The sequence below is a fragment of the Tamandua tetradactyla genome, chromosome 1 (genome assembly GCF_023851605.1).
Source record: "Tamandua tetradactyla isolate mTamTet1 chromosome 1, mTamTet1.pri, whole genome shotgun sequence".
In the NCBI taxonomy this organism is placed as follows: Eukaryota; Metazoa; Chordata; class Mammalia; order Pilosa; family Myrmecophagidae; genus Tamandua; species Tamandua tetradactyla.
The window spans coordinates 7,970,446-7,996,915 of NC_135327.1; the positions used below are offsets into that span (position 1 = coordinate 7,970,446).

The 26,470-nt window shown below is 51.0% G+C and overlaps 1 protein-coding gene across 1 annotated transcript; it reads right to left on the reverse strand.

Moving 5' to 3' along the window:
- On the reverse strand, nt 1-24,706 carry GDAP1L1 (ganglioside induced differentiation associated protein 1 like 1). Its single transcript, XM_077168139.1, is given in 9 exon segments — nt 1-640; nt 737-1,404; nt 8,235-8,349; nt 9,105-9,202; nt 14,072-14,245; nt 15,634-15,835; nt 15,837-15,876; nt 21,628-21,629; nt 24,467-24,706. Coding segments are annotated over 8 exon segments (1,155 nt in total). The 5' UTR covers nt 24,647-24,706; the 3' UTR covers nt 1-640; nt 737-1,060.
- Between the last annotated feature and the right edge of the window lie 1,764 nt (nt 24,707-26,470).

The window sequence follows — 26,470 nt, forward strand, 5'->3', positions numbered from 1 at the left end:
CTGGATGCTTTATTGGGGGCCTTCAGTGGTTTCTAAGCAAAGCGGCAGTGACACCCAAACCCTTTCCCAACATGCTAAAGGCACAGGGAAGTGAGACACGACCAAGGTGCGCAGTACTGATGTAGAGACCCTCTGGGGGCATGAGGAGAAAGAACCATGAGTGATGGGAAAGGTGGGCGTAAAGGAAATGGCTTTGGCAGAGGCTAGGAGAGGCTTAGGTGCATACACCTCTAGACCTGTCCCCACACTTGGGCCAGGACTGACCTTCTCAGAAAAGGCCAACGAGGCTCTAAGTCAAAGTCCCACCTCACGTGGTAGGAAAACTCAGCTCATGAGAGGGAGAGGGTGGTGGATGCTGCCTTCAGGGATTTCTATTAAAGTGCCAAACCAAACCCATTGGCTGAAACAGGAGGGAAGTGAAAGGGTGTGTTGACGGTGTTGGCCTCAAACCATGGTCTGATTTTTGGGTGTCACTGTCTTGACTCGAGTCAGTGTTGTCTCAGTCCATGCCCAGGAGAAGAATGAAGCCCCTTCTGATCTTCAGGGGCCTCCCATGGGGTCTTTGGATCTCCAGCCCCACCGGAGGTATCGGTTAGAGGTGTCAAGTCTTGATGTTGGCTTTGTCCTGTGGAAGAGTTCCCTGGACGGGAGGGAAGGGGAGGCAAGGTCAGGTTCGCTTGGTCCCCAGCACCTCCCAGAATCCAGGCCCTGGTGGACGTAGCAGCCTGGGACTCACCTCAGATCCTAATCAGTCCCTATATTTCCATCTTGAGATCTTGAATTGAAAGAAAAGGTGTTCGTGTTTTGTTCCTGTTTTTCTTTTTTTTCCTCTCTCTCTCTCTCTCTCTCTCCTTTAATAGAGCTGTGGCCTCAACTCACGGCATTGGCAACGTCTACTTCTAAACTATGATATGTTTTCACACTGACGACATAATTACTCAGAACATGGGGTAGGAAAGGGCTGTCCAAGCATTCAAGAGACAGTGAGTTACTGAGAGCTCATTGGGAATATCACAGCACAGAGACACCAACAGTCAGACCCAAGCCCCCTGGCTTGGCTCTAGATGTATTTTTTCTTGAGGTACCAGTAGGCAAAGTAGCCCATCCCACCCAGGGAACCCATGAGGAAGGATGCCCCAAAGAAAGATGGGGGTTTCCGCTTGACCAGCCGGAATGCATTGGGGATGACAGCCGACAGCAGGGTGGTGTGGATGTCGCCAAGGACTTTCCGGAAGGCAAAGCGTCTCTGGACTCTCTCAAAGAAGGACTGCAGGTTGGGCCGGCTGCCGTCTTCCCAGTATTTTTTGGACAGTCCCAGGAACTTGAGACGGTGCAGGGTGGCTCCCAGGAGGACATCAGCAAGCGTAAAGGCACAGCCACAGAGCCACAGCTCACATTTCTGCCCTAGAGTGGAAGAGAAAGGACATGGGGCAGTGGGAGTCGGGGTGGGGTGGGGAGGAAATCAGCTTCCCCCACCTCCAACTCACTTCTTTCTCCATCACTCCTCTAGCTTTTCTCTGCCACGGTGCTTTGTCAAGGTCATTCATTCCTATACAGCTTTTCATAATTTTTGCCATATCCTTATCCTACTTCTATTTATTTATTTTCTTTAAATCAACTGAATTCTAAAATGCAAATACCTGAATTTAAACTCTAGTCTCACATATCCAATTGCCCTTTTGACAGTTCCACTTGGAGGTCTACTATGGATTTTAAACTTGACATGTCCAAATCTGAATTCCTGATTGTCACCCCTAACCACATTCACCCCCATCTCAGCATTGGCACCTCCATCCTTGCAGCCACTCAGGCCAAAAGCCTCGGTACCACATTTAATTTTTCTCTTTCTTTCATACCCCATATACGATCTGTCTGCAATTCCCATTAGTTCTACCTTTGAAAAACATCTGGAATCTGATATTACCTCCACTCCTATATCCTGGTCCAAATCATCATTACCTTCTACCTGAATTCTCACAACATCCTCTTAAAAGGTCTCTCTGCTTCGGTCCTTGTCCACCCAAATCTATTCTTAGCACAGCAGCCACAGAGATGCTATTAAAATTTAAGTCAGATCATGTCACTTCTCTCTGCTCAAAACTCTGATGATTTCTGGTCATAGAGTAAAAGCTTAAGTCCTTCCAAGCCCTACAAGGCCCTTTGTGATCTGACCCCCAGGAACCTTTCAGACCTTAGATTATACTTCTATCCCCCTTACTCTCTCTTCCTAGCACAATGGCTCCTTGTGGTTCCTCAAACATGCCAGGCCTCTCCCACCGCAGGGCCTTTGTGCTTGCTGCTGCACCCCCCACCTCCTTCATGTCTTTGCTCAGATATCATCTCTGTGGGCTTCTCTGGTCACCTATTTAAAATTCAAATTCCCAACCCCAGTAGTCACTATCAGCTTTGTTCTTCTCCACAGAACATATCGCCATTTTTGCAGCATACATTTTACATACTCATTGTGTTTATTGTCTGTCTTCCTCTATTAGAACGAAAGCTTCATGAGGGTGGGGCTTTGGTATGTCTTGTGCAGATTGTATCCCTTCACCTAGAATAGCACCTAGCATATAGGAGGTGCTCAATAAATGTTTACTGAATGGCTGAATGAATGAAAAAAGAAACTAACCCCATTTCATTAATAGCATCATTTGCCATAAATGGTAATGTGCCATAAATTTTATACTATGATAAAACTAAGTAGAATAAAGACAAATTAAATGCGATTATATTCTGACAGGATACTACTGCCCACCAAAATCTCTGAAGCAAAACTTATTTTTTTTCTTTATAAAAGATAGGGTGGATATCAACACATATTGTAAACCGCTGAGACTTTTTCTTTGATGTAATCAAAAGAATTGAAAAGAGAATAAATCTCATTACTTGGTTTTATTTTATTTATTGCCATGTTCCCATGCCATCTAAAATTAGCCTGCATATTTAGGAAGCACTGGTTTGTGCAATATGCTTCTCCCAGTCATTTAGACTTCCAATTCTGGAGCTTCTATATCACCTCTTTGCTCAAAATGTTCAACTCCTCACCCCCTCTCCACCCCAACTACACATTAATGTCCAAATCCCTTTGCCAGGTCCAAATTTCTGTGCCAGGCCTTCAAGGCTTTCCAATAACCTAGCTTCAAAACATTTTTCTAATCTCGTAGACCTTGTAGGGCTTGGAAGGACTTAAGCTTTTACTATATGACTCTATGACCAGAAATCGTCTTCTCATGAGTCCCCATCTCCCCACTGCCCCCACCAATAAAGTCATGCCCATTTCAACCCTGGGCTGTTGCTCCTGCTGTACCCCAAGGAATGCTTTCTTCTTCCCCACTTGTAATAAGATCTGCATGCTTGGGCAGCTTACCTCTGCAACTTTGAACAGGCCGTTCCTTTCAGCTTGGAAATTCCATAAATCTAATGCCCTATTAAGTTTTCCCCTCCACCATCAAAGCCTGAGCCCCCCTTTCACTCTGTCTTCTCATTCATTTATTCACTTACTCAACAAATGTTTATATGGTAGTATGAGCTGGGCATGAAGACATGACAAGAAATAATGTATTCCCTCAAGAGATTCACAGTTTCTTCATGGGAGGGGATAAAATGTAAAGAAAGGTGGAATTAGGTATAATAAGAGTTTGTTTTGGAATACTAACCTTCAAGACGCCTGTTAGATATCCCAGGAGAGATGATGAGTTGATAGAGATACAAGTATACCTTGTTCAGGGGAGGGTTATCACATAAGGTGGTGTTCAAAGCCACTAGAGTGGATATCAGCAAGAGCCAGTGTAGATGGATTTAAGAACGAGACATAGGGCTCTCCAAGATGTAGATATGGGGCAACAAGAAGAAACCAGCAAAGAAGTATGAGAAAAAGTAGCCTGTGAGGGAGGGGTTGAACCAGAAGAGTGTGGTGTCTTGGATGCCAAGGGAAGAAAGCATTTCAAAGAGGAGAGAGTGCTCAGCTATGTCCAAATAGGACAAAGCCTGAGAATTGCCTACTGCATTTGGCAACCAGTGACCTTGACAAGGGCAGTCAGAGTAGAGTGATGACCATAAAAGCCTGACTGGAGGGAGTTCAAGAGAGAGAGGAGGAGTGGAGTGGGTGACAATGAGCCAAGATTATCTTTCAAGGAAATTTGCTGACAAGACAATAGTTTTTGACAGGTCAAGAGTGTGTTGTTTTCTCTTTTCTTCTTAAGTTAGGAGGAAAAGAACATTATGCTGATGGGAATTATCAAGACAATGGAGAGAATGACTGATGTGATGTCCTTGAGTGGATGAGTGTAGACAGGACCTGGTCCACCAGCAAATGGACTGGCCCTAGCTAAGGGCAAGGAAATTCATCCTCAGTAACAAGAGGGAGTTCATGGTGCTATCTTTCATCAAATCTATATCGCCATCAAATGTAAGACATCTGCCCTAGAGAGAACAAATGATGCCAATTAAATATTGACTGTAAGAAACATCCCCATTTCAGAGATGCTAAAATGTGATTTAACAAAGTACATCTTAGAATCGATAAAATACAGTATGTGTATGGGCACCAGTGCCTGTAGGTGGGTAGTTGTGGGACTCAGAACTATGAAAAGCTCTTCATAATGCTTTGATTTTCTCAGTGATATAGAAAGCTGTCGGTTTAGAGTGAGGATAGGGAGAACAGTTCGAGGGTGAAAGAGAAAGGAGAAGCTAACAGAGAGGGAAGGGGGCAGGTTCAGGAGGCATCAAGGACCATCTAAGGCTAGTGGTCATGAATCCGAAATGAGACGACAGACAGCATGTTTGTGTATTTTCCAAGCCATGTTTAGTTGCACAGGGGCAGGTGCTGAAGAGGTGGAGAGTCGTGCTTAAGCAGGTTTGAGGTTTTGGAGTAGGAAGAAGCAAGAGAAGGGCAAGGGAACTGAAGGTTTAGATAAGGGAGTTTAGATAAAGAGGGTCAGGGAATTATGAGATCATGATTGGAGGGAGGGACAGCGAAAAGGAGAAAGGCTCAGGGCATGGAAGTCCCCATAGGGTAGGTGGGATGCTGACATTTTGGCTTGCAGAGCTAGTTAACTGAAAAGGAGGAAGTGGTGATAGAGGAAAGCAGTGGGTGCTTGAGGCAGTTCTGGAGGATTTGCGGTTACAGACAATCCATCTGTCTAAAGTGGGACCATGGCGGGGAGGGGTGGGGTAGGGGGGAGAGCAGTGAAGAGAGGGAGGGGGTCAAAGAACCAAGGGACCAGAATATTTGAAGTGTCATCTACTTGGCTACAGAAGCTACCCAGAATTCCACCGGGGGTAGTGCTGGAGAGGGTCACGATGAGAACGAGGTGCAGGCGCCCCTGGCATCAGGATGACTGTCATGGAGTGGCATGGTCGATAACGAGATTCAAAGCCAGGGATGGGCAGTTATGGGAGAAGGAGGGCAATAGTCTACAAGTTGCAAAGAGGAGCAAGGAAGATCCTTGCCCCACTTCAGGCCCTTGGGGGGAGAAATGGGGCTGCGGGGGAGGGAGAGTGCTCAGGGGACAGTGGGTTTCAATTAGAGCCAGGAGGAGCTGAAGAAATTAGGGGGAGGCGACAGGGTGGGGAAGATGCAAAATGCCAGGGAGTTTGCAGGACTGCCGAGGAGAGTGAACCCATCAAGAGCACATGAAGGGACTAAACCTTGATGGCGGGGCCGTGGGGATGGCCGTGATTTACAGAAGTCTCTGGCGACTGTGGCAGAGGGTGGTCTGGGCAGGCGAGGAATCCAGGTTACCAGGGAGGAGGCTGGGGCCACCAGCAGGGTGAGGGGACAGACAGGAGCCGACCAGTCTGAGAGGCATTTAGGAGGCGTATCCGCAACCCTGGATGGATGGCGATGCTGTGGCCTAAGATGAATCCCAGGAGGAAGAGCAGGTCTGAAGATGAGTAGGGGTTTGCTTTGAGCCTTGGTGAATTTGAGAACCCTGTGGGAGAGGATATCTCGGTGACCCATGGACATCACCAGTCCAGAGCCTGGCCCTGGCTATTATTCGGGGGGAAGGATTGGTGGAGGGGCCGTCATTCCAAGGACTCATGTTGGTTATTTAATGTCACTATTCCTTGCTATATGTTCCAAGTCCTTACATACATGTAACTAAATAATAAAATAAGAGCATTATTGTTATGAAGCAGTTTAAGCATACATAGCATTTACTTTGTGGCAGTTTGCTATAAAATACTTTACATTTGCTTACCCCTTTATCCTCACAATAATGAATGACCCTATGACATAACATGCTATTATTATTCCCACTTTACAGATGAGGAAATTGAGGCACAAAGAGGTTAAGTAACTTGGTCAAAGCCACATAGAGCCTGGATTAGAACTCAGGCCATCTGGTTCTATAGTCGGTGCTCATCACCACTCCAGTACGTCACTCCTTTCCATGTGCAAATGAACATGGGCAGGGAAATGTATCTCCACACACATCCAGGACCCTCTGAAAAGGTACAGTCTGTACTTGGGTCTGGGTGCAGATTGTCTGTGGGTCTACATTATGCCTGGTCTGCGAGTCTCCCCGTGTGTGCTGCAGCACATATCCATGCAGCTGGCTGTGGATATGCATGCATGCATGGCTGGCTGTGTCCACAGAGATGTGGAAGACAAGTGTGTGCCGCATCCACTTGGCTGTTTTCCTGCAGACAGATGTCCACAAGCATGGCTGTGTGTGTCAGTATTTAAGCACATCTAGGCCTGTGTTTATGTCTGGGGGCAAATACTGACAGTCATGACTATACATGTGTGTAGACGTGTAGAGCCATCTGGTATGTTGCCAAAGACCTTGACGCTTTTGATTTCCCCTCTTTGTCAGCTGTATGTTCCCTTTTCAGTGCCCCAGCCCTGGACGAACTCCACCTTGTGCCTTCTTGGAGTTTGCCCACTCTGCCTGCCAGACACAATCTCTCAATGAAGATGACCAACGATGTTTTAAATTGATGGCCACAGAGCCCAAGAGGGACTCTACTGCCTGAGGTCCTATTATATGTCTTTCCCACTCCCTAGGGAGATAAGTTCAGATCTTTTCATCTTCTCTCCTCACTTCTCACAACTCTATCTGCAGTTCTTTCTCAGCTCATGACCTTGCCTCATGCTTCATTTCTTCTGGAAGGAACACTGGACCCTTTGGGAAGGAACCAGATTTTGCCCTAACTGTGCCATTTATGAGGTGCATGGCCTGTCTGGGGACTGTTGCATGCCTTTGGCTGTCAAGTGTATTACACTAATACCTGCCAGCCACTGTGCTGAGCACTTTTTATTTTCACAAGAGTCCAACAAGATGGTGTTAAGGTTTTAGGTTGTATGATTACCATCCCTATTTTATAGATGAGGAAACTGAGGCTCCAAAAGGAAAAGCGACTTGTCCAAGATCACACAGTGCAGGAGGCAAAGCTGAAACTCTAGCTCAAATCTTCCTGACTCTAAACACATCTTGTGAAACACAGTGTTTGACAGCCTTCTCCTCTACACAGATGTGAGTGTTTGTGAAACTGAGTGCTTCATGGGCTGCATATCTTAGCATTCTTGGGGAGACGAGAGTAAGGGGGATCAAAACCGGGCAAGATGTGAAAGTCCAGAATGAAATTTAAAGGAGGGCTCTGGCAAAGGTGCTGTGTAACAAGGAAGACAGAAGAGAGTGGTGTGGAAAGGGCACTCCAGACTGGAGGGCTGTAAGAGCAAAGATGTGGAGATGGGAATGAACCTGGCATGTCAGAGTTCAGAGAAGAGACCCACTTGAGTGCAGGAAGAGTCGAAGTCAGCAAGTGTGGGTGAGCCTGGAAGTCTGGCTGCAGTATGAGGGAGCCATAACACATCGCTGAGCAGGGGAGAGGTAAGGTGGAGTGGTGGGCAGGCACCAACACCACCATCACCACCACCACTACCATCATCACTGACCTTTATTAAACACCTACTGTATGCTGATCTGAGTACTCTACATGAATTATTTCATGCAATCTTTCAAGAACTCTCTGAGATAGGTCCTGTTATTATCCCCATCTTATAGATGGGAAACAGATCCAGAGAGGTGAACTCGGCTGGTTCCAAGGTCACTCAGCTAGTAAGTGGTCATGCTAGGGCTTGACTATAGCCTATTATCCTGGAAGGTCTAAAATACCTGGGAGGTCTTCTGAGCTCTATGGAAGAAAAGAAGCTGGGATGGGGCAGAGGTAGGGCAGGCCAGGTAGGCTCCAGCATCCAACCCACCTACCCCAGGGCTGACACCCACCCTCATTCTCGATCTTCCTCTTCTCCAGCTCAGCCTCAATCTGGTCCAGCACCATTGCCAGCTCCCCGAGGATCTTCTTCAGGTAGCTCACATCGTCATGCTCCAGGATCTTGGCCTGGGGGTAGGACAGGTAGGAGCCAGAGGTGCTGGGTTGGCCTCACTTGAGCCAGGAATGACCAGGGATGGCAGGAGCTTGGCCTAACCCCCCATCAGCAAACCCAGCTTCCAAGGGTACAGGTTGCCCCACTGTTACAAAGCACCCTCATCGGGTACTCATGACAGTCCTGTGAGGTTGGCTGCCCTACCCAGATCCCTTTTATGAGGCTATATACTCATCCCCCAGCTGTTGTGAGTCTTGGTTGCTAGTGGCTCACAGCAGCCCCCTTCTCCAGAGAATTACTCTCAGCCAATGGGAAGCCGCATTGCCCAGAAATACTTGGGAGATTGTGCCCTCTCTTTTCTCCCAGCAGTCTGTAGCAAATGAATGGCTGATATGGAAAAGGCCAGCCCCTTGCCTCCAGGTAGATCAACCTCATGGTGCCCCTTCATGCTCCAGATGGAGGCATGGGTCCTTCCAAGGCTCTCCTCAGGGTGTCCCTCAATACCTCATTTGGCCAAGTACCTATGATCAGCGCTCTGCTTTTAGGGAGCCAACCTAAGATATGCAGAAACAGAGGCTCCTGGAATGTGTGACTTTCCCAAGGTCATTCAATCAATAAATGGAGAGGAAGCAGGATTTGGAAAGCAAGCCAGTGCTTCTGCCATTTCATGTCATCAGCTGATCCTCTCCTTAGAACTAGTTTCTCCCATGTGTTCTTCTCCATGGGAAAGATGGTGGGGAAGGGGAGTCAGAGGCCTGGAGGCACTCACCATGAGCTTCTTCTGTTTAGAAAGGTAGGGCTCAGAGAGCTGGGGCTCCTCTTCATGGTCCAATTTCAGGAAGTCCGTGGTGGCGTTGGCTAAGTGTCCTGGAGAAAGAAGACCATCTCTGATATCCAGTACCTCCCTCATCCATGCCCAACACAACTTGAAATAGGTTCCATCTAAACATTAGTCAGAGAAGTGACAATATCAACAGCCAACACTTAGAAAGCACTACAGACTCTGACATAGGGAGGCTGAGACACCTTCCTGCCTTAGGCTCAGGTTAGCAGGAAACACAGAAATCTCTATGGAATGGCGCGATCCATGCTGCAACAGAAGAATGACAAGATGCTGTGGGACCCAGAGGGCCACCTGCCTGGGGCACAAGGGGTCAAGGCACCTCATTGAGTAGGAGTTAGCCAGAAGTGGTATAACTCTAAATCTGGACAAACTTGGGCTTCAAATGTCTCCTAACTCTCCTCCCTTCTTTTATAGTGAGGACACAGGTTGTCATGGTCAAGTTCATGTGTCAACTTGGCCAGGTGGTGATACCTGTTTGTCTGGTTGGGCAAGTGCTGGCCTGTCTGTTGCGATGAGGACATTTCATAGAATTAAATCATGATCATGTCAGCTGCATCCACAGCTGATTCCATTTGTAATCAGCCAAAGGGGAGTGTCTTCTGCAATGAGTGATGCTTAATCTAATTACTGGAAGCCTTTTAAGAAGGATTCAGAAGAGACAGGCTCTCTTCCTTCTTCGGCTGGTGAGCCTCTCCTGTGGAGTTCGTCCAGACCCTCCATTGGAATCGTCGGCTTCACAGCCTGCCCTGCGTATTTTGGACTCTGCCTTCCCATGGTTATGTGAGACACTTTTATAAATTTTTTATTTGCGAGTGTTTCCTGTTGATTCTGTTTCTCTAGAGAACCCTAATACACAGGTTCAGAGAGGCCAAGTAACAATCCCATGCTAACAAGTGACAAGCAGGCTTTGAACTTAGATCTGGTTCTCACTCACTTTATCCCACCGAGAAAAGCTTGTTTAACTCAAAAACAAAACAAAACACACCAAAGAGCTTTGGTGCCTTGAAACTTCTACTTCTGGTGGGGCAATGTCCCTGAAGACTCAGGGACTTGACAACCCATTTTTCCTGGGGAACTGGCCTTTTAAAGATGCCAAAAGGTCAAGGGCAATGGAAAGTGGGTCAAGGCAGTATATTGAGAATTATTGTCAATGTATGGAAGTACCATCAATGGGAGAAAGGAAAATATCCTATAAAGTAACTTTGATAATCAGACTAACTATAAGCTATGGGTTTTTTTAAGAGTAAGGTGGAATAATTCAGTGGGATGAGATCCTGGGTCTTGGAAATCCCCCAGGCTCCTCAAACTCATCCTTGCCCAACTGACCTCCTCATCTACTCTGCTCCACCTGCTCCTCCCACTATGTTCTCCCTAAATTTAAGTATCTCCTGCCTCCACACTAAGCTAAGCCAGGTGCCTGAGCATCATCTTCAACAACCGTTTCTTTCTCCTCACTACATAAAATCAGTCCCCCATTTTATTTTAAGGTTCCTTTGATCCATTCTTCCACCTTAATCTTTGTCATATTTCCCATATTTTACCTCCCCCTTCAACCTTTAGATTGTCCCTTGGTTCAGACCCCCATTAATCTGTCACCAGGATGGTCTTCGTTCACCCCTGCCTCCTCTACTCTCTCCAGTCCAAGCCCTTCTCCATCCTTCTGCCAGACAGATCTTCCTCAGACACACACTTGACCATGTCACTGCTTAAAATCCACTGGCCCACTCTTGCTGTGCCCAGGTCCTGTCCAAGCTCATCACCTTGTCTTAAAAGACCTGCAGGGTCCCGCTTCTCCCTACTTATCTTTCACTGTGTTCACCCAACTCCCTCTGCCCCCAGAAAGTACATGCCAGCCAGTCCAAAGGCTTGCCATTTCTTGAACATGCCGGACCATTCCAAAACTCTATGCCTTTGATCACTGTACTCCTTTGTCCTGGAATACCCTTCCTTATTCTTGAAAACCCCTTCCAGACTTAGCTCAAGATCACCTCCTCCATGAAGCCCTTCCTGACTCTCCACGAGGTGTGACCACTCAATGTTTTTGTGCCCCAGTGTACCTGTACAGACTTCCGCCAGAAGCTGCTATGCACAACACAATTCAAATGGTGGTCTATTTACTATGCAAATAGTACCCCCTAGACTTGTTTAGTGGAAATACCAGCCTGTATACCTGTCGATTCAAACTTTGGTGCTGATATACTTATCTCTCAATGTGTGTCTCTCTCCCTAGAATGTGAACATCTGGAGGGCAGGGGCTGTATTGGATTCATTTCTGTGACCTGGAAACCTGGCTCAGGTTGGCACAGAACAGGATTTCAGTGAATGCCCGATGAGTGAATGAGTGAATGAGTGAGGTGAGTGAATGAATGACCACAGTTGCTCAGCTTCTACCCTCTGAGGTTTCATCATCCACCACTCCTTCTCCTCGCCTGATACAAACCCCAGGAAACGCACTCCCAGGTCTTTCAGCTTTGGAGCTATATTAAGTCTCATCTATGCTTAATGAATGTGAAGGTCAGGTCCTGCGTCCTCCAGGGCTGTATATGAGGCTCTGCCCAAACCCTAGGAGGGCAGGCCAGGCCAAGGAAAGACCTCAGACTGATTGGGGTGGGGGTGGGGGATAGGGTCACTGTAGGCTGGATTCTACTTATTCTGCATCTCTGAGGCTTGCCCCCAACTCTCCCCCGAGAGGGTTGAGAGATCTCTATGAGACCCTGAGACCCTCCATACCCCCTCATAGGAGAAAGTTGGCTGGGCCTGCTCTGGACTCCCCCTGCCTCCTAGGCACCTTCTAATGACCCCCCCCATCACTGCTCACCTCCTAACTGCTCCACCCATTCTTCTCTTGGTTAAAAGAATGATCTTTGTAAAATGCAGACCTGATCATGTCACTCCCCATCCCTGTTTCTCTATTACACTTTGGATAAATCCAAATTCCACCAACTTGTTCCCAGAGTCACACCATGACCACCCACACTTCAGCCACACCAAACGTCCTTCAGTTCCCCAAACACACCTGCCCCTTCCCACCCCTGAACCTGAGATGAGTCGCCCCGTCCTTCTGCTTCTAACTCCCACTCATCCTTGGATGTTGCTGCATTTAGGAAGCCTTCCACAGCCCCAGAGGCTGGGATGGACATTTTCTGTAGTTCTGTAGCCTCCAGGCTCCCCTCATCTGAACACTCATTGGTACTGTATTAAAAAGGTTTAACAATTAGGTACATGCTTATTAAAAATTCAAATAACAGCAATAAGTAAATCTTCTCCTCTCAGTCTTTCACCCCTTACATCTGCCCCTCACAGGTAACCACTATTGTCAGCTTCTTGTGTTTCCTTCTAGAAATACTCCTTATATTCTGCAGGCATCTATACTCTATTTAAGAATACTAATGACAGCACACTTGACACAATTTTTTTTTTGCCTTTCACTTTTCCCACTCACTAACATGTATAAGACAGCATTTTTAAGCCTCATTTTTTAAGGCGCTGCACAGTATTGTGTTGTATGGAAGTACTGTAATTTATTTACCCAGTCCCTGATTGACGGACAGCTAGGCTATCTCCATCCTCTTGCCATTACAAACCATGATGTGGGGAATATTCTTCTAAGTACTTCTTTTTTTTTTTTTTTCTTTTACATGGGCAGGCACCAGGAATCGAACCTGGGTCCTCTGGCATGGCAGGCAAGCATTCTTGCCTGCTGAGCCACCGTGGCCCGCCCCTAAGTACTTCTTGATGCGTATATCAAAGTGAAACGGCAGGGTAATCTCCAAGAGGTGGGCCTTTTTATGTTTGAAATAGAGTGTCAGATTGTCTTCCTGAGAGGCTGTTGAAATTTACTTAGTCCTGCACTGCAATTGTCTGGTTACTTGTATGCCTGTTCCTGCAAAACTGGGAGAGCGGAGTTTGCGTGTCTCCATCTGTCCCCAGCCCTCAGCCAGAGCCTGGGTTGTATGAGACCTCATACATGTTACTGACTGAATGGGGGACAGGACAGTATAGGTGAGTCCTGAGTCTTGTTCAAAGGGATTCTAAGGGACGTGGCTGGGTTCCATAGCCTGTCCCCCTCCCCAACTCTGGACATCAGCCTCATTTCTTGGGGAGGGAGAGAGTGACAGCTTGCTGAGCACATTCTATCGATGAAGCAGCTTTACATCTTGTCTGTCTGTAGGACCCATGATATCAGCACAGGGCCTGGACCAAAGTCTGCAAACAGATGCTGATGGACCATCAGATTTAATCCAACATCCATTCCCTGAGCAATGGAAACACAGGATGAACTAGCTATGGAAACATCCAAACTAGCAGGTGTAGATGGGAACCCTGAAAGCAGAAATCAGAGACCCTGCTGTGGGCTTCACCATATGGGGGCAGTCTTCCTCGGTGACCCCAACCCAGCCATCACTCAGCGCCCCGGGCTGCCCACCATCCCCAGCCTCTGAGCCCACACGTCTGGGCTGGGACTCCTGTGGGGAGGTGCCCCAGATCCCTACGAACAACACCAGCCTCTGGGAGTGGGGGGGCAGACAGCCCCCCAGCCTCTGTCTCGAATAGCAGGACAAGGGCAGGGGAGCAGGGGAAGGGGTGAGAGGTGAGAGAGAGACTGCAGAGAGGGAGAGAAACAGGTAAACGAGATGGAGGGCCAGGCAGAGAAGGGGAGAGAAAGCAAGCAGGAGACATGCAGAGGCACAAGACACAGAAAGAGAATGCCAGAGAAGCACAGAGATAAAGAGCCAGAGTGAGAGGTACCCAGAGTGGGAGACAGAGACAAAAAGGGACAGAGAAAGGAGGCAGAGGAGGGAAGACCCCCGCGGGGGGAGGGGAGGTGGGCCATGAAGGCGGCTGGGAAGGGCTCGGCGCACCCCTCCCTGCCCCGCCCGCCAGGCACTCACTGCGGATCTCGGCCGTGGCATACTTGGGGATCATGGAGTCGGTGGTGAGCTCGGGGTGCAGGATGCAGCCGTGCGTGTAGGCATCCATGGGCAGCGCGTCCAGCAGCTCACGGTACTGCAGCACCCGCGCATGCTGCGGGCTGCCGGCCTCGGGCATCAGGGCCACCACGTGTTCTGCGGGGCACCACCAGGCGCTGGGCCAGGTGCAGGGGGCCCTGCCTCGCCCCCCGCCCCCCTGATTCAGAGAGGCCAGCCTCCACCACGCCCACCCCCAGCATCCCGGAACCTCGGGATGAGGTGGCCCCAGGGCCCTCACTTGGCTGAGAAGGGAGCCCGCGTGCTCTCCACCCCCTCCCACCTGAACTTCTCAGTCCAGCGCTGCCCAGCTGTCCTCCCAGGGGCAGCAACTCCTGCTGCAGACTTTTTTGCTGGGTGGGCGTCTAGGCCCAGCATTGCTAGATTTCAAGAGAAGCTGAAAACCTAGATGCTTTGAAAGGGAACGCTCCTTGATCTGTAAACGCAGGCAACTTATTCCTATTCTTTTTGAACAGGACACGCCTGGGCCGTCATCCCCTCTCAGCGGCTGTCTGCAGCCTCTGCGGTGGGCAGCAAGCCCCTACAGGTGGGACACTCGTCTTGGGCTGCGGGATCCTGGTGCCTGGCCAGCGGGGGCAAGGAAGGCCAGAGGCGAGGGAAGGGAGAGGACACCGGGCGAGGCCAGGGCCTGGGGCCAGACTGGCACTGGCATTAACTGGCCACGTGATCCTGGGCAAGGGTTTAGGACTCTGGACCACTGGGTCCTTTATATCTATGGGGACTTGGCGGCCCTGCGCATATCGGTGGGATTCTGGGGTGTCTGGGCCCTGCCCATGTCCATGGAGTTCCCAGGGTTTCGGGGGGCTGGCCCTGTCCAGGGGCACCACAAGCCGGTCTGTGCCCTGCTCTGCCTGAGGGGTTCCCCACGGCCTCTGGTCCTGTCTGTGACCTCGGAGTCCCTGGTGGAGGGGAGCTAGCCCCATGCTCTTAGGGGGTGTCTGGGCCATGCAGTTCCCCTCAAGTAGCTGGGGTGGGTATGGGGGTGATCTGTGGAGCCCGTGATCTGTGGCAAATCCATGGCCCTGGCTGGACTCAGTGGGTCCCGGGATGCACCTGCTGTCTGCTGTAGCCCATGGCTCCTTCTGGGGGAGGCCAAGCCCTGCCCATGTCCACAGGCTGCCCCAGGCTCTGAGACCCTGTTTGGATTCATGGGCCCCCCGGACCCCCCAGGAGTCTGAGGCCCTTCCCGTGACCCCAGAGTTTCTGGGCAAGGGGGACTATGACCCCGATGCTCGGGGTGTGGTGCGGTGTCGAATCTGAAGTGTGTGTGTGTGCATGTGTGTGTGTGGCCCCTGGGGATCTGCGGTCATGCTTGGGCTCTGCGGCTCCCGGGGGCACCAGGGCTGCAGCTGAGCCCTGCCTGTCGCCCCATGACTCCTTGTGGGGTCCTGGCCCAGTGGGTCCTCCCAGGCCCCCCGGATTCTGGGGCCCAGCCTGAGCGCAGGGGGCGGGGCCCGCGGCCGCACCTCCCGTGAAGGTGCGCTCCACGTAGTCGATGATTTGGTCGTAGTCGCTGACGATGTTGCCGCGGTGGATGACGACAGGCACCTCCTCGCCCAGGTTGAGCCGCATGAACCAGGGCTCCTTGGGCGCGCTCTGCGGCAGGCTCACGTCCCGCTCCTCGCACGCCAGGCCCTTCTCAGCGATCACCAGCCGCACCTGCAGGCGCCAGGGTCAGAGCGGGGGAGGCGGGCGGACACGCAGGGACGCTGCGCCCGGGCGGGTGGGGGCGTGCAGGGAGGGGGGTCAGAGGTCACACACAGGAGGGAACACTGTTGTTTCCAGTCCATTCTTGAGCACCTGGGGAGGGGGTGTCAGCTCCCAGGGGCACGTGCCGGCGTTGAGGGACACACTGCCGTGGTCTGGGGACAAGGGGCAGAGCCTCTGGGTGGGAAAGGCCTGGGGGTTACACTTGGACACACCTGGTTTAGAACTCCCTGGCTCTGCTGTGGGAGTTTGGGCAAATCCCTTAATTCTTCTGAGCCCCAGTTTCCTTATTTGTAAGATGGGGGAATTAATACCAAGCCCATGTCTGGCACACAGATGGTGCTCAGTTCATGAGCATCATTCTCCTGAGTGGACCCTCAGCCTGGCCGCCAGGGGTGGATCTGACTAGGAAAATCACAGACAATTTTTATCATCATCATAGTCAATAACTAAATTTCTCAAAGTATCTGGGGGAACAAAGTGAGAGGAAGGTAAGTTTGCCAACATCAATCCAACCCTTTCGTACCTCAAAGCCCCTCCTTATTTTTCTTGATGAGAAAACTGAAGCTAAGAGAGGGCAAGTAACTTACTCAAACTCACACAGCAATTTAGCCCCAGACCTAAAACAGGAAGCCGCAGTTCCTAAGTCCCAGACCAGTGTTTTCTGCCCTGAGTATTGCCTCCTTTCCAGGGAGTCCTGGGCCTCCCTCTCTGAGTCTTTCTGCATGTCTCTGTGGGGTCCCAGGCAAACCTCTGGGCTGATAGGAGCCCGAAGAGTGCTTTGGGTCCTTGAATGGCTGAGGGGTGCTCCTGACCTTGCCCGGAGTGTCTGAACCCAAAGTCCCATTTGAAAGCTGCTAGTCTGACTGACCCTCCTGTGCCCTGAGACTCAGAGAGGGATGGACCTGTCCAAGTTTCCCCAGCAAGAGGACGGCAAGACCCCACTCCCATCCTTTCCTCCCCACCCTCCAGCTCCAGGTCAGGGGGAAAGAGGCGCAGAGGCCTGTTCTCCTTGAGCATCAGTGTCCCCCCACACCCGGGTGGTAGCTTCTGTGATGGGGCACCCCTGGTCTCCATCCAGGACCCAGAAGAGGGCGTGGTGCCGGGGTCACTACCAGAGCTGGGTGGCAGACTGCCTCAGTGCAAACCCCAGCTAGCCCACTTATTTTCTGGTTGATTTGGACCTGTATCTACCTCTGTGTGCCTCAGTTTCCTCACCTGTCCAACAGGAGTCCTGCTAGATTGCCTGAGTGGTGCCTTTGGAACAGTGCCAGGTGCTGGAGGCAGACAGACCCGGGCTTTGGGCTGGCTCTGTGCTTATTTTCTGGGTGACCTTGGGCAATTTACTCAGCATCTCTGATCCCCAGTTTCTGTAAATTAAGGAACATAATCCACTCCTTCAAGGCTGCTGTGAGACTGAATTGGGGTGATGTGGATAAAGCCCCAGCACAGGAGGTTAATAGTAAGTGGATTCTAACATCACTGTTGGATGTTACACATCCAACATTACGTGCACACACCTACACAGACTGCCCCTCACCCCCGCTTGATGTCCCAGAGTCCTCATGCCCCAATCTCACAGCTAACATGGATACCCCCTGTTTGGTAGACTGTGGGGAGTGAGAGGTAATTAAGCCCTGAACTCCTAACACTCATTCACAAAGATTCAAAAGCAGGGCCAACAGGCAGAATCCCTGGGCTGGGACCCTGGCTCTGCCACAGCAATGCTGTGTGACCTTGGAGCTTTCACTGCCCCTTTCTGGGCCTCCGTTTTCCCAGCAATAAAATGAGGGAGCTGGACTCCATGTTGACAGACAGCCTTGCAGCCCTGGTGTGAGCTGGCACCACGGTCTCTGTGAGCACCCAATCTGTCCCTCTCCTTGGGAGTGGGAGGAAGCATTAGTTCTGTCTGAGAGAGAAGGAGGAACTGCTGCTGAGAGCGAGCAGCCTTGGAGTGGCATCTGTGTGTGTCTTGTGTGAGTGTGCAGGTATGTCTGAGTGTGACTGTGTGTGCATGAATGTGAGCAGCAACTATATGAGCAAGTGTTCCTGTGTGTGCATGTGTGTATTCATGCATCTGTGAGTGTGCATGTGTGCATATGGTGCATATGTGAGTGTATACACCTGTGTATGTGCATGTGTAAGTGTGAGTGTGTATGAGCAAGTGTGTGTGTGTGTGTGCATTTGGTACCTGTTCCCTGGAGAAACCCCAGTGCAATTGAGGCTGTAGTTACAGAGCTGCAGCAGGAGCAACGTCACCCCATTCCTCGGCACCCCCTAATCCGGGCATCCTCAGGCCTCAGCAGTCAGGCCCCGCCCTGTTGTCCCAAGCCGGGACCTCCGAATGGCTGGGTGGAAACAGAGGGCAAACCAGGCCTTTGTCCTTGGCACGGTCAGACACACTTGGCCTCCTCTCCTGGCAGGGCGTCCTCCCCCAGCAGCCACTCCAGGCCCAGCTCTGAGGCTCCGGGGAGGCCTCACAGTGGGGTCACTGCCCAGGGACAGGACTACCTTAAAGAGGCAGACAGTGCTGCGGGGAGCTGCCTCTGGGTCACCCGGCTGGTGCCGGTGGCCAAGGAGACTCTCTCCTTTAGCTGAGCTGCAGGCCGAAGCCAAGAGCCCCCTGCAGGGAGGGGGGGTGGTGCAGGGAAGAGGCCAGGCCCTGGGGGAGGGCACGCAGCCACCAAGGCCATCTGCCATCTCTGCCGCCTGCGGGTTGGGGTGGACTTCGGTGGCCATTACTCAGTGTCACCAGACGTGCACTAGCTCTGGATAAACTGTCTTCCCTGTGGGGGCCACAATCCCCCTTTCCTGGTGCTTCATTCTCAAGGACCAGACTCTGCCCTGCCCTGCCCTGCCCTGTCCCTTGTTGGTGAGGCAGCCTTGAGGGCTGCGGTGGCTTCCCTGCCCTGCCAGTCACCGCTGTGGAACTTTGTAAAAGGCACTTAGAGTTGTAGAGCCTCTGTTTATTCATCTCAAGTTCTTTCTTTCTGGGACAGCTTATGTTACGAATTCATCACTTTCTGACACTGGTTATTGATGCCTGCTCTGTGCCTGGTGTGGTGCCAAGAGGTGGAGACTCAGCAGGAAACACAACAAAGCCCCCCAGGAAGCTCACAGACCTGTCTGGACAGACGGACATAAGCAGTTAAAAGTATATGGTGTGTGGGCAATGGTGGCTTAGCTCAGTGGCAGAGTTCTTGCCTGCCATGCCGGAGACCTGGGTTCGATTTCTGATGCTGCCTATGTTAAAAAAAAAAAATATATATATATATATATATATATATATATATATATATATATATATATGGTATGTGGTTTGCTAACCCCCAACCAGCACCACTCCTGTTAACTCTTAGGAACACCTAGGGCTCGAACTGAGACTCTATAAAGGATTCATGCACTAAGTCTGCTTTCCTGGAACCAAATTTTCCAGAGGGTTCCTCGGCCGGATAAGTCCTGAAACTCAGAGGGACCAGCCTCTCCAAGAACATCAACTAATTACACCTCCCTATCCTTTAGTGTTCACCCCTTCTCAACACAAAAAAGTCAAAACAGGTATTGCCCAAAGATCCCTGTAGATTGGGAGAAGGATCAAAGGAGAAGGAGGAGGTATAACAGAGGAAACGGGATTTAGTAAACGAGTATGACTGCTGAATCACTCCACTGATTTTTTCCAGCCTCTAGCATTTTGGAGCAGCTAGAAGGAAAAACCTGAAATGATGGAATAGTAACCCATAAGAAACTCTGAAATCTGTTCTGCAACTACCTGTTGAAGTAAACGTTGAAAATTATGGCTTTTTCATTCTTTTCTTTGTATATTTGTTATATTTCACAGTAAAAAAAGTTTTGAAAAAGTATGTAGTGTGTAAGAAGACAGCAGATGGGGTGATGGCATACACTGTGAATGTAATTAACAGCACTGAATTATGTATTTGAATGTGATTAAAAGGGGCAATTTTAGGTTGTATATATGTCACTAGAATAAAAAATGCTTAAAACCATAGGACTGTACAACAGTGAAACCGAACATAAATGGCCTATAGCTAATAATATAATATTGTTTCATCACTTGTAACAAAGATACCACAGTATCTGTGTGTGTGTGTGTGGTGGGGGGATGTGTGTGGGCCAGAGGGGCGGGGGAGATGGGTGGCAACTTAAAATAGGGTCCTCTGTCAGGGCAGGCCTCACTGAGAAGGTGAAATTTAAACAAAGGCTTGAAGTGTCACGCTGACGTCAGAGGGAAGCGTGTTCTCGACAGAGGGAACGGCCCGTGCAAAGGCTCCAACGTGGGAGCACATCTGCTGGTTTTGCAGCACAGCAGGGAGGCCAGGGCGGCTGCAGCAGAGTGGAGGGGTGGTGGCCAGGGCGCGGCGGCGAGGCGCAGGGCTGGTCAGCGGGAGTGTGCAAAGGGGCTTCAAGTCGAGGTGGCCAGATGAAGGGGCCCGTGAATAACTCCAGGCAGTCCTTCCACGTGGGGGGAAAAGAGTGCGTGTTCATTTTCAGGAATCTCAGACTGACATTTAGCATTTTCCTCAATTGTGAATGTAGGCGACAAAGCACAATAGTGTCAGCAGTGCCTGGAAATCGTCACCACCCAAAGTTACAGGTTAATATTTTGTATCACTCTACAGTTATTGCCAGTACTTCAAAATATCACCGCCACTCATTGTGACTTCAGCGTGACAGTAGATATCAGAGTGGCCAGTGGATTGTGGTACGTAACAGGTTAATCCAGGACACATTTATTATTACATAGCCGATTTGTTTTTAAAATATTTGAGCGCTGCCCTTCAATACAATGTGGTTTCTAACCTAATAATAATATGTATTTTATTTTCTTCAATAAGAAGCATTACTCTGAGAGGCCTCAGTAGGCTTCTTGCACGTGACGAGGGCTCGATGACCCAGCAAGGTCAACGTGAAGATGCCACCTTTCACCTTTCACCTTTCTGGGGCCCGGGAGGTGCTGCAGGTATCCAGGTGTCCGAGGCAGCACTGAGCCCCCGCAGTCCTCACCTGTGTGCCTCCCTGTGGGGAGTGGGGGGGGGGGTCAGTGGTCAAGTACAGCCCAGGCAGGGCTGGGATGGGCAGTGCCCAGGGTGGGGGCTGGAGGTGGCGCCCCTCTTGCTTTCCTCCTGCCTTGTCTGGCAGGGGCCCTCCATGGGGCCGGTTACATCCTGAGTGGCAGAACCGGAGCCGGGCCTTTACCCCGGGGGCCAAAGGCTGGGCCTGGGGCTCGCTGCGGGCACGTCTGGGGCAGGCCAGACCCTAAGAGGGTCGCAGAAGGGAAACTTGAAGGAGGTTTGCTTCAGGGAGCCCAGCATGGCCCTCAGAGGCTCTCACTCTGGTGGAAACAACAACTTGAATAGTTGCTAACTCTCATTTAGCGTGTCCTCTGGGCTGGGCACTGTTCTAACAGCTTCCATCTATTAACTCGTTGAATCCCTACAACAATCCCAAGAGGTATGTCCTAGTATTAAGCTCATTTTACAAAAGAGGAAACTGAGGTGCAGACAGAAAATAACTTGCTCAAAGTCACACAGCTAATGAGTAGCAAGTTCTTCCTGCCAGGGGAGGGAGCGAGGCAGCTTGTATCAAATATCTAGTCCATTTTTCTGTTGAGGAAGCTGAGGACCAGAGAGGGTTAGGACTTATCTGAGGTCACCCAGCCAGTTAGTGGGAGTGCCAACACTAGAATTGAGGCTTCTCGACTCCCTGCATTTTTTTGTCCCTCTCCCCAATCTCACCTCTCGAAAGGAGGAGGAGGCTGGGGGCAGGAGCAGTCTCAGAAGCAGGCTAACACTTATACCAGACATTTAGAAGCTCCATCCAACCCCTTGATCCCAAACAATCACCTATGACAGTGTTTGAAAATCCATTATTAACATGCATTTTTTAAGGGATTGTGCTAAGTGTGTGACCATGCATGAAATCATTTACTATTCACAGCACTCTGAGGGAGGTACGGCCACTCTCCCCAAACATATGAGGAAGCTGAGGCCTGGAGAAGTGAAGACACTTGCACAGAATCACATAACTGGGAAGTGGCAGAGTTGGGGTTTGACCTTGTGTCTGACTGATTCCAAGGTCCATGTCTTTAATAGTAACAACCAGCATTACTGAACACATTCTATGTGCCAGGTGTTGTTCCAGGTGATTTACAGGGATCAATTTGCTTCATCCTTACAAAGACCCTGTCGGGGAGCACTAGCCTTATTCCCAATCTGCAAATGTGGGTAACTAAGGCATGAGAGGTTACGCAGCCTGCTCAAGATCACCCAGCTGGTCAGTGGCAGGGCTGGGAGTAGAGCCTGGGAAATCTAGCCCCTACACTGTCCTGCTTCCCTCTGGGTCTGGAAGTGCCCCAGAGCCCCTCTGGGGCAGCAGTCCCAGCTTTAGGTGCTATTTTTCAGTTGTTAAGGTGAGTGTGCCATTAAGGTCAGATTCTCAGATGCTCTGCAATGGGGACAGCTTCTTATGTGTAAGCAAGGCCCTTTAGAACTGAAGGGAAGGAAGGGAACTCTCCCATGCCCTCTAAATTCCCTGGAATTCTGGAGGGTAGGCTGTAAAGTCCCCTTTTCCAGATATAGATGCTGAGACTCAGAGAGGTGAAGTGACTTGTCCAAGGTCACACAGCCAGTAAGTGGTCAGGCTGAACTCAGGACTGTCTGACTGCAGAGACCATACTCTTTCTGCCAGGCCACATTGCCTCTAGGACTCACGAGGGGCCCCTGGGCAGGGGCAAGACCATGAAAGGGGAGGCACGAGGATGCCCAGGCTAGCCTGGTCACAACTGGGGTTGCACAGGTGGAGCCAGTCTTGACGAAGGGGCCTCTAAGTCAGCCCTGAGTGTAGGCTGAATAGAAATATATACTGTGAAGGGAAGAGCACGAGTCTCCCCTACCTCCTTCCCTCTCCCTGCCACTGCAGCCTGGCTCCTTAGGTGTGGGTGAGACAGGGTCTGGAATCTGGGGGGCAGGAGCCAATCTGATTCATCTCCAAACCCCCAGCTCCTTGCAGGACCTGTCAGGCAGTAGGGCTCAGCAAGCATGTGCAGAATTCATGGGAGTCCCAGGATGACCTTGGTTGACCCAGACCCCTCCTTTGCCTAATGACATCAAAGCACCCATCATTAACTGAACCTTGGCCCTGCACCAGGAACTGCCATCAGCACCTTCCGTGCATCGTCCCATTCCACCCTCTCAGTAGCCCTCTGAGGAAAGTACTGCCATCAGCCCCATTTTACAGATTATAACACTGAGGCTTTGCAGAGGCAAAGGGACCTCAAGGCCACACAGCTTAGTGGGGACGATGGCTCTCCCGCTGCAGACTGTCTGGCCTCAGAGCCTAGACTTTAAGCCAGGGCTGACAGAAGGGTGATCTGTGCACCATGTGCATCAGCTCCGCCTGGGGGCTTGTTGGAAATGCAGCATCTGGGGTGCACCCCAGACTTACTGAACCAGGTCTCTGGGGGTGGGGCCCAGTAGTGTGTGTTTCAGCCAGGGTCATGCCGTGCTTGTGAGGCACACTCAAGTTTGAGTAGCGCCGGTCTAGAACACGAACTCAAACCGCCTCTTCAACAACCCTCTCGGCAGCCCTGAGAAGGGGCTGGAACTAGAAGAACTAGCTGTTACTATTTTCCCATTTTCCACATAACCAGATCACATAACCAGCTGGGGATCCTGGGGCAGGACTCAAACCCAAGTCTTTTGGTCCCAAGACCTTTTCTCTTTATGGAATCTGTTTCTCCATCTGGAAAATGAGCAAATGGAACAAAAGGCTCTTCCAAGGAGAAGAGGAGACAGAGGGTCAGCACTGGTCCCTAGCCATGGTGCTGAATCCGAGCCCCAGAGAAGGGATGCTCACCCAGGGTGGCAGATTGCGCCCGTAGAGGTGCCCTTGCTCCCAGGCACAGCCCCTGGCCCTTACCCCCAAGGAGTGGGAACCCTGAGAACTCAGCAGCAGGCTGGATTTCCAGCTGCCCCTCATCCCCCAGCTCCCTGGGGTCTGAGAAGGGGCCGAGAGGCTGGGACAATCCTGGTGCCTTTAAGAGCAAAGCACAGATTGGATGGGCGCAACCTAGCTGGTCTAGGGGTGGGTTAACTCCTTCATTCCCAGCTCAAAAGAGGGCAAAGCCCTCCAAGCCCCAGCCGGAGGAAAGCCCCCCTCCAGACCGAGCGGCAGAGGGGCGGTGGGATGCCGGCAGGGCGGGACAGCAGGGTGGAGGGAGGCAGGCCAGACTGGAGGCCGGACCCTAGGAAGCGCCCCCTCACCCAAAGCAGGCCACCCTCCCAGCAGCGCCCGTTCCCTTCCCCTGCCTTTGTCTCTCTTCTCAGCACCCCCCCCCCCCCCAGCAGGCTAGGGCTTTCTGAGAGGGAAAGAGGCAGTACAGATGCTCCTGGAATTGGGGCCGGTGCTCCTGGGGCCCCGACGGGGCCAGTCCCCTCCCCGGAGGGCAGCCTTGGAGCCCCAGCGTCCCCCGGCCTCCCTGGTGCCCCAGCCCCAGGCCCCACCTTCCAGTCTCCCACCCCCTCCGGCCCTCGGGCTGGCTCCCAGCGGCCCAGCCGCGGGCGCCCGGCGCCCTACCTTCTGCGAGCTGAAGGACTGGGTCCAGTGGTACAGGACCAGGCTCTCCTGCGGCCAATGGGCGGGGCTGGCCGCCTCGGGCGCGTCGGGGGCCTCGGCCGGCTTGGCCGCATCGCTCTCCAGCGCCGAGATGGGCCACCAGCTGCAGTTGGTGGGGGTCAGGTTGTTGGGGGTCGCCATGACAGCCCAGGCGCGGCGGGACGAAGGCAGGAGGAGGCTCCGCGGCGCCGCTCTCTCGCGCCCAGCATCACATGGCCTCGTCGAGCCTGCCCCTCGCTGTCCCGCCCGCCCTCCCCGCGCCGGGAAAGTCATTACTCACTGGGCGAGTGGGGGAGGGGCCCGGGGATCCCGGGAGCGCCCTCCTCCTCCTCCTCCTCCTCCTCCTCCTCCTCCTTCCCCGCCCCCTGAGCCTACCCCTGGCTGGGGCCAGAAAAGCCACCAGTCCCTCTCCATCAGGGCTCCGAGGGCGCTGGGGGCCAGAGGGCAGTAGGCCGAGCCCCCCCAAGTAGCCCCTGACCGGCCGGTTATGCTGCCGGGAGATTCCACCACTGTCAAAGCACTCCTGCTGCTCAGTCTTCTAAGAAGCAAATACCTCTGGGTGCCACAGAAATCCGTTTCTCTTCAAAATTAGTGTCTGGAAACAGCCTGTCTCTCTTTGAAGCTGGGATAGTCTAACTTTTCTCCTGAAGGACCTCTGAGGCCAGAGGGGAACAAAGTCTGATTTTTTACACCAACACTTACCTCGCACTTACTGGGTGCCCAGGCACTGTTGTCAGGGTTTCACAGCTACCAGCTCATTCAACCCACACAACAGTTCTATTTGTTCCATTTTACAGAGGGGGAAACGGAGGCACCGAGCGGTTTAGTGACCTTGCCCAAGGTCACCTCCCTAATTAGTGGTAGAGCGGGGATTCGAATTAGGCAGTCTGGCCCTGGAGTCCATGGTCTCAGTCATAAGCTCACGATAATATGATCATAATGAACAACATGGCAAGCGTTTATTAATTCAAGCACTTACATGCATCATCTCATTTCATTTACACAATAATCACTTCTCCTAGATGAGGAAAATGGGGCTCAGAGAGGTAAAGTCATTGATCCAGGACCACACCTGCACCCCAGAAGACCTAGGCACAACAGGAGGAAGCCAAAGAAAGCTTGTAATGCCTTGCCGTAATATGGTCTATCCTAAACAGTAACAGGAGTTTACATAAAGTCCCTTAACACACCCATACTGCGCTTACTATAAATATTATGTTTTAATTTACGTACCATTGAACAAAATAGATGCACCAAGAAGCTAAGCTTCTCAGTTTGCCCCCCAGTTGTGCTACTAATTGCCCCTGAGCACACCACCCCCTAGATAAGACAGACAAACCTCTTGAGGACTCAGTGTGTTTCCTTCTACCAGATAACAAAGGCTCTGTGGCCCGTGGGTTTCCCTTGGCTACCAGGAAGCTTGCAGCTTTCTATTAAATGTCAGTTGCCACTTTAGCCTCCTAGTTCAGCAAATTTCCTTTTTCACGTTTTTTCTGAAAATTTTGTCTCTTGTTTCTCTTCAAAGTGTCTTATTGTTCTCTTTTGATTTTGCAAAGAAGGATATGCTGTGTCTGGAGGGAAACTTCAAATGTCCGTGAATCTAGGAGAGGAATATTTTGGAAATCTGGACATTTGGCCCATGCCAAATGTATCCAGGAAGCCTCATATTGTATCCAGGAAGCCTGTATCCAGGGAGCCTCACAGGAGCCATCCTCAAATGTGTATTCATTTGCTCAACCAACGTGCACCCACTATGTGCCAGGCACTTTCGTAGGCACCGGAGATTTAGTGATAAATAAGACAGACGCTGCTCTGTTCTTTTTGTTTTTCATTTAGCAATATATCTTGGAGAAAGTCTCCTATCCTCACAGCAAGTTTAACCTGTAGAGAGTACATTGTACGGAACCACCATAATATATTCATCTAACAACTATTGATGGACATACATGCTGTCTCTAATCCTTT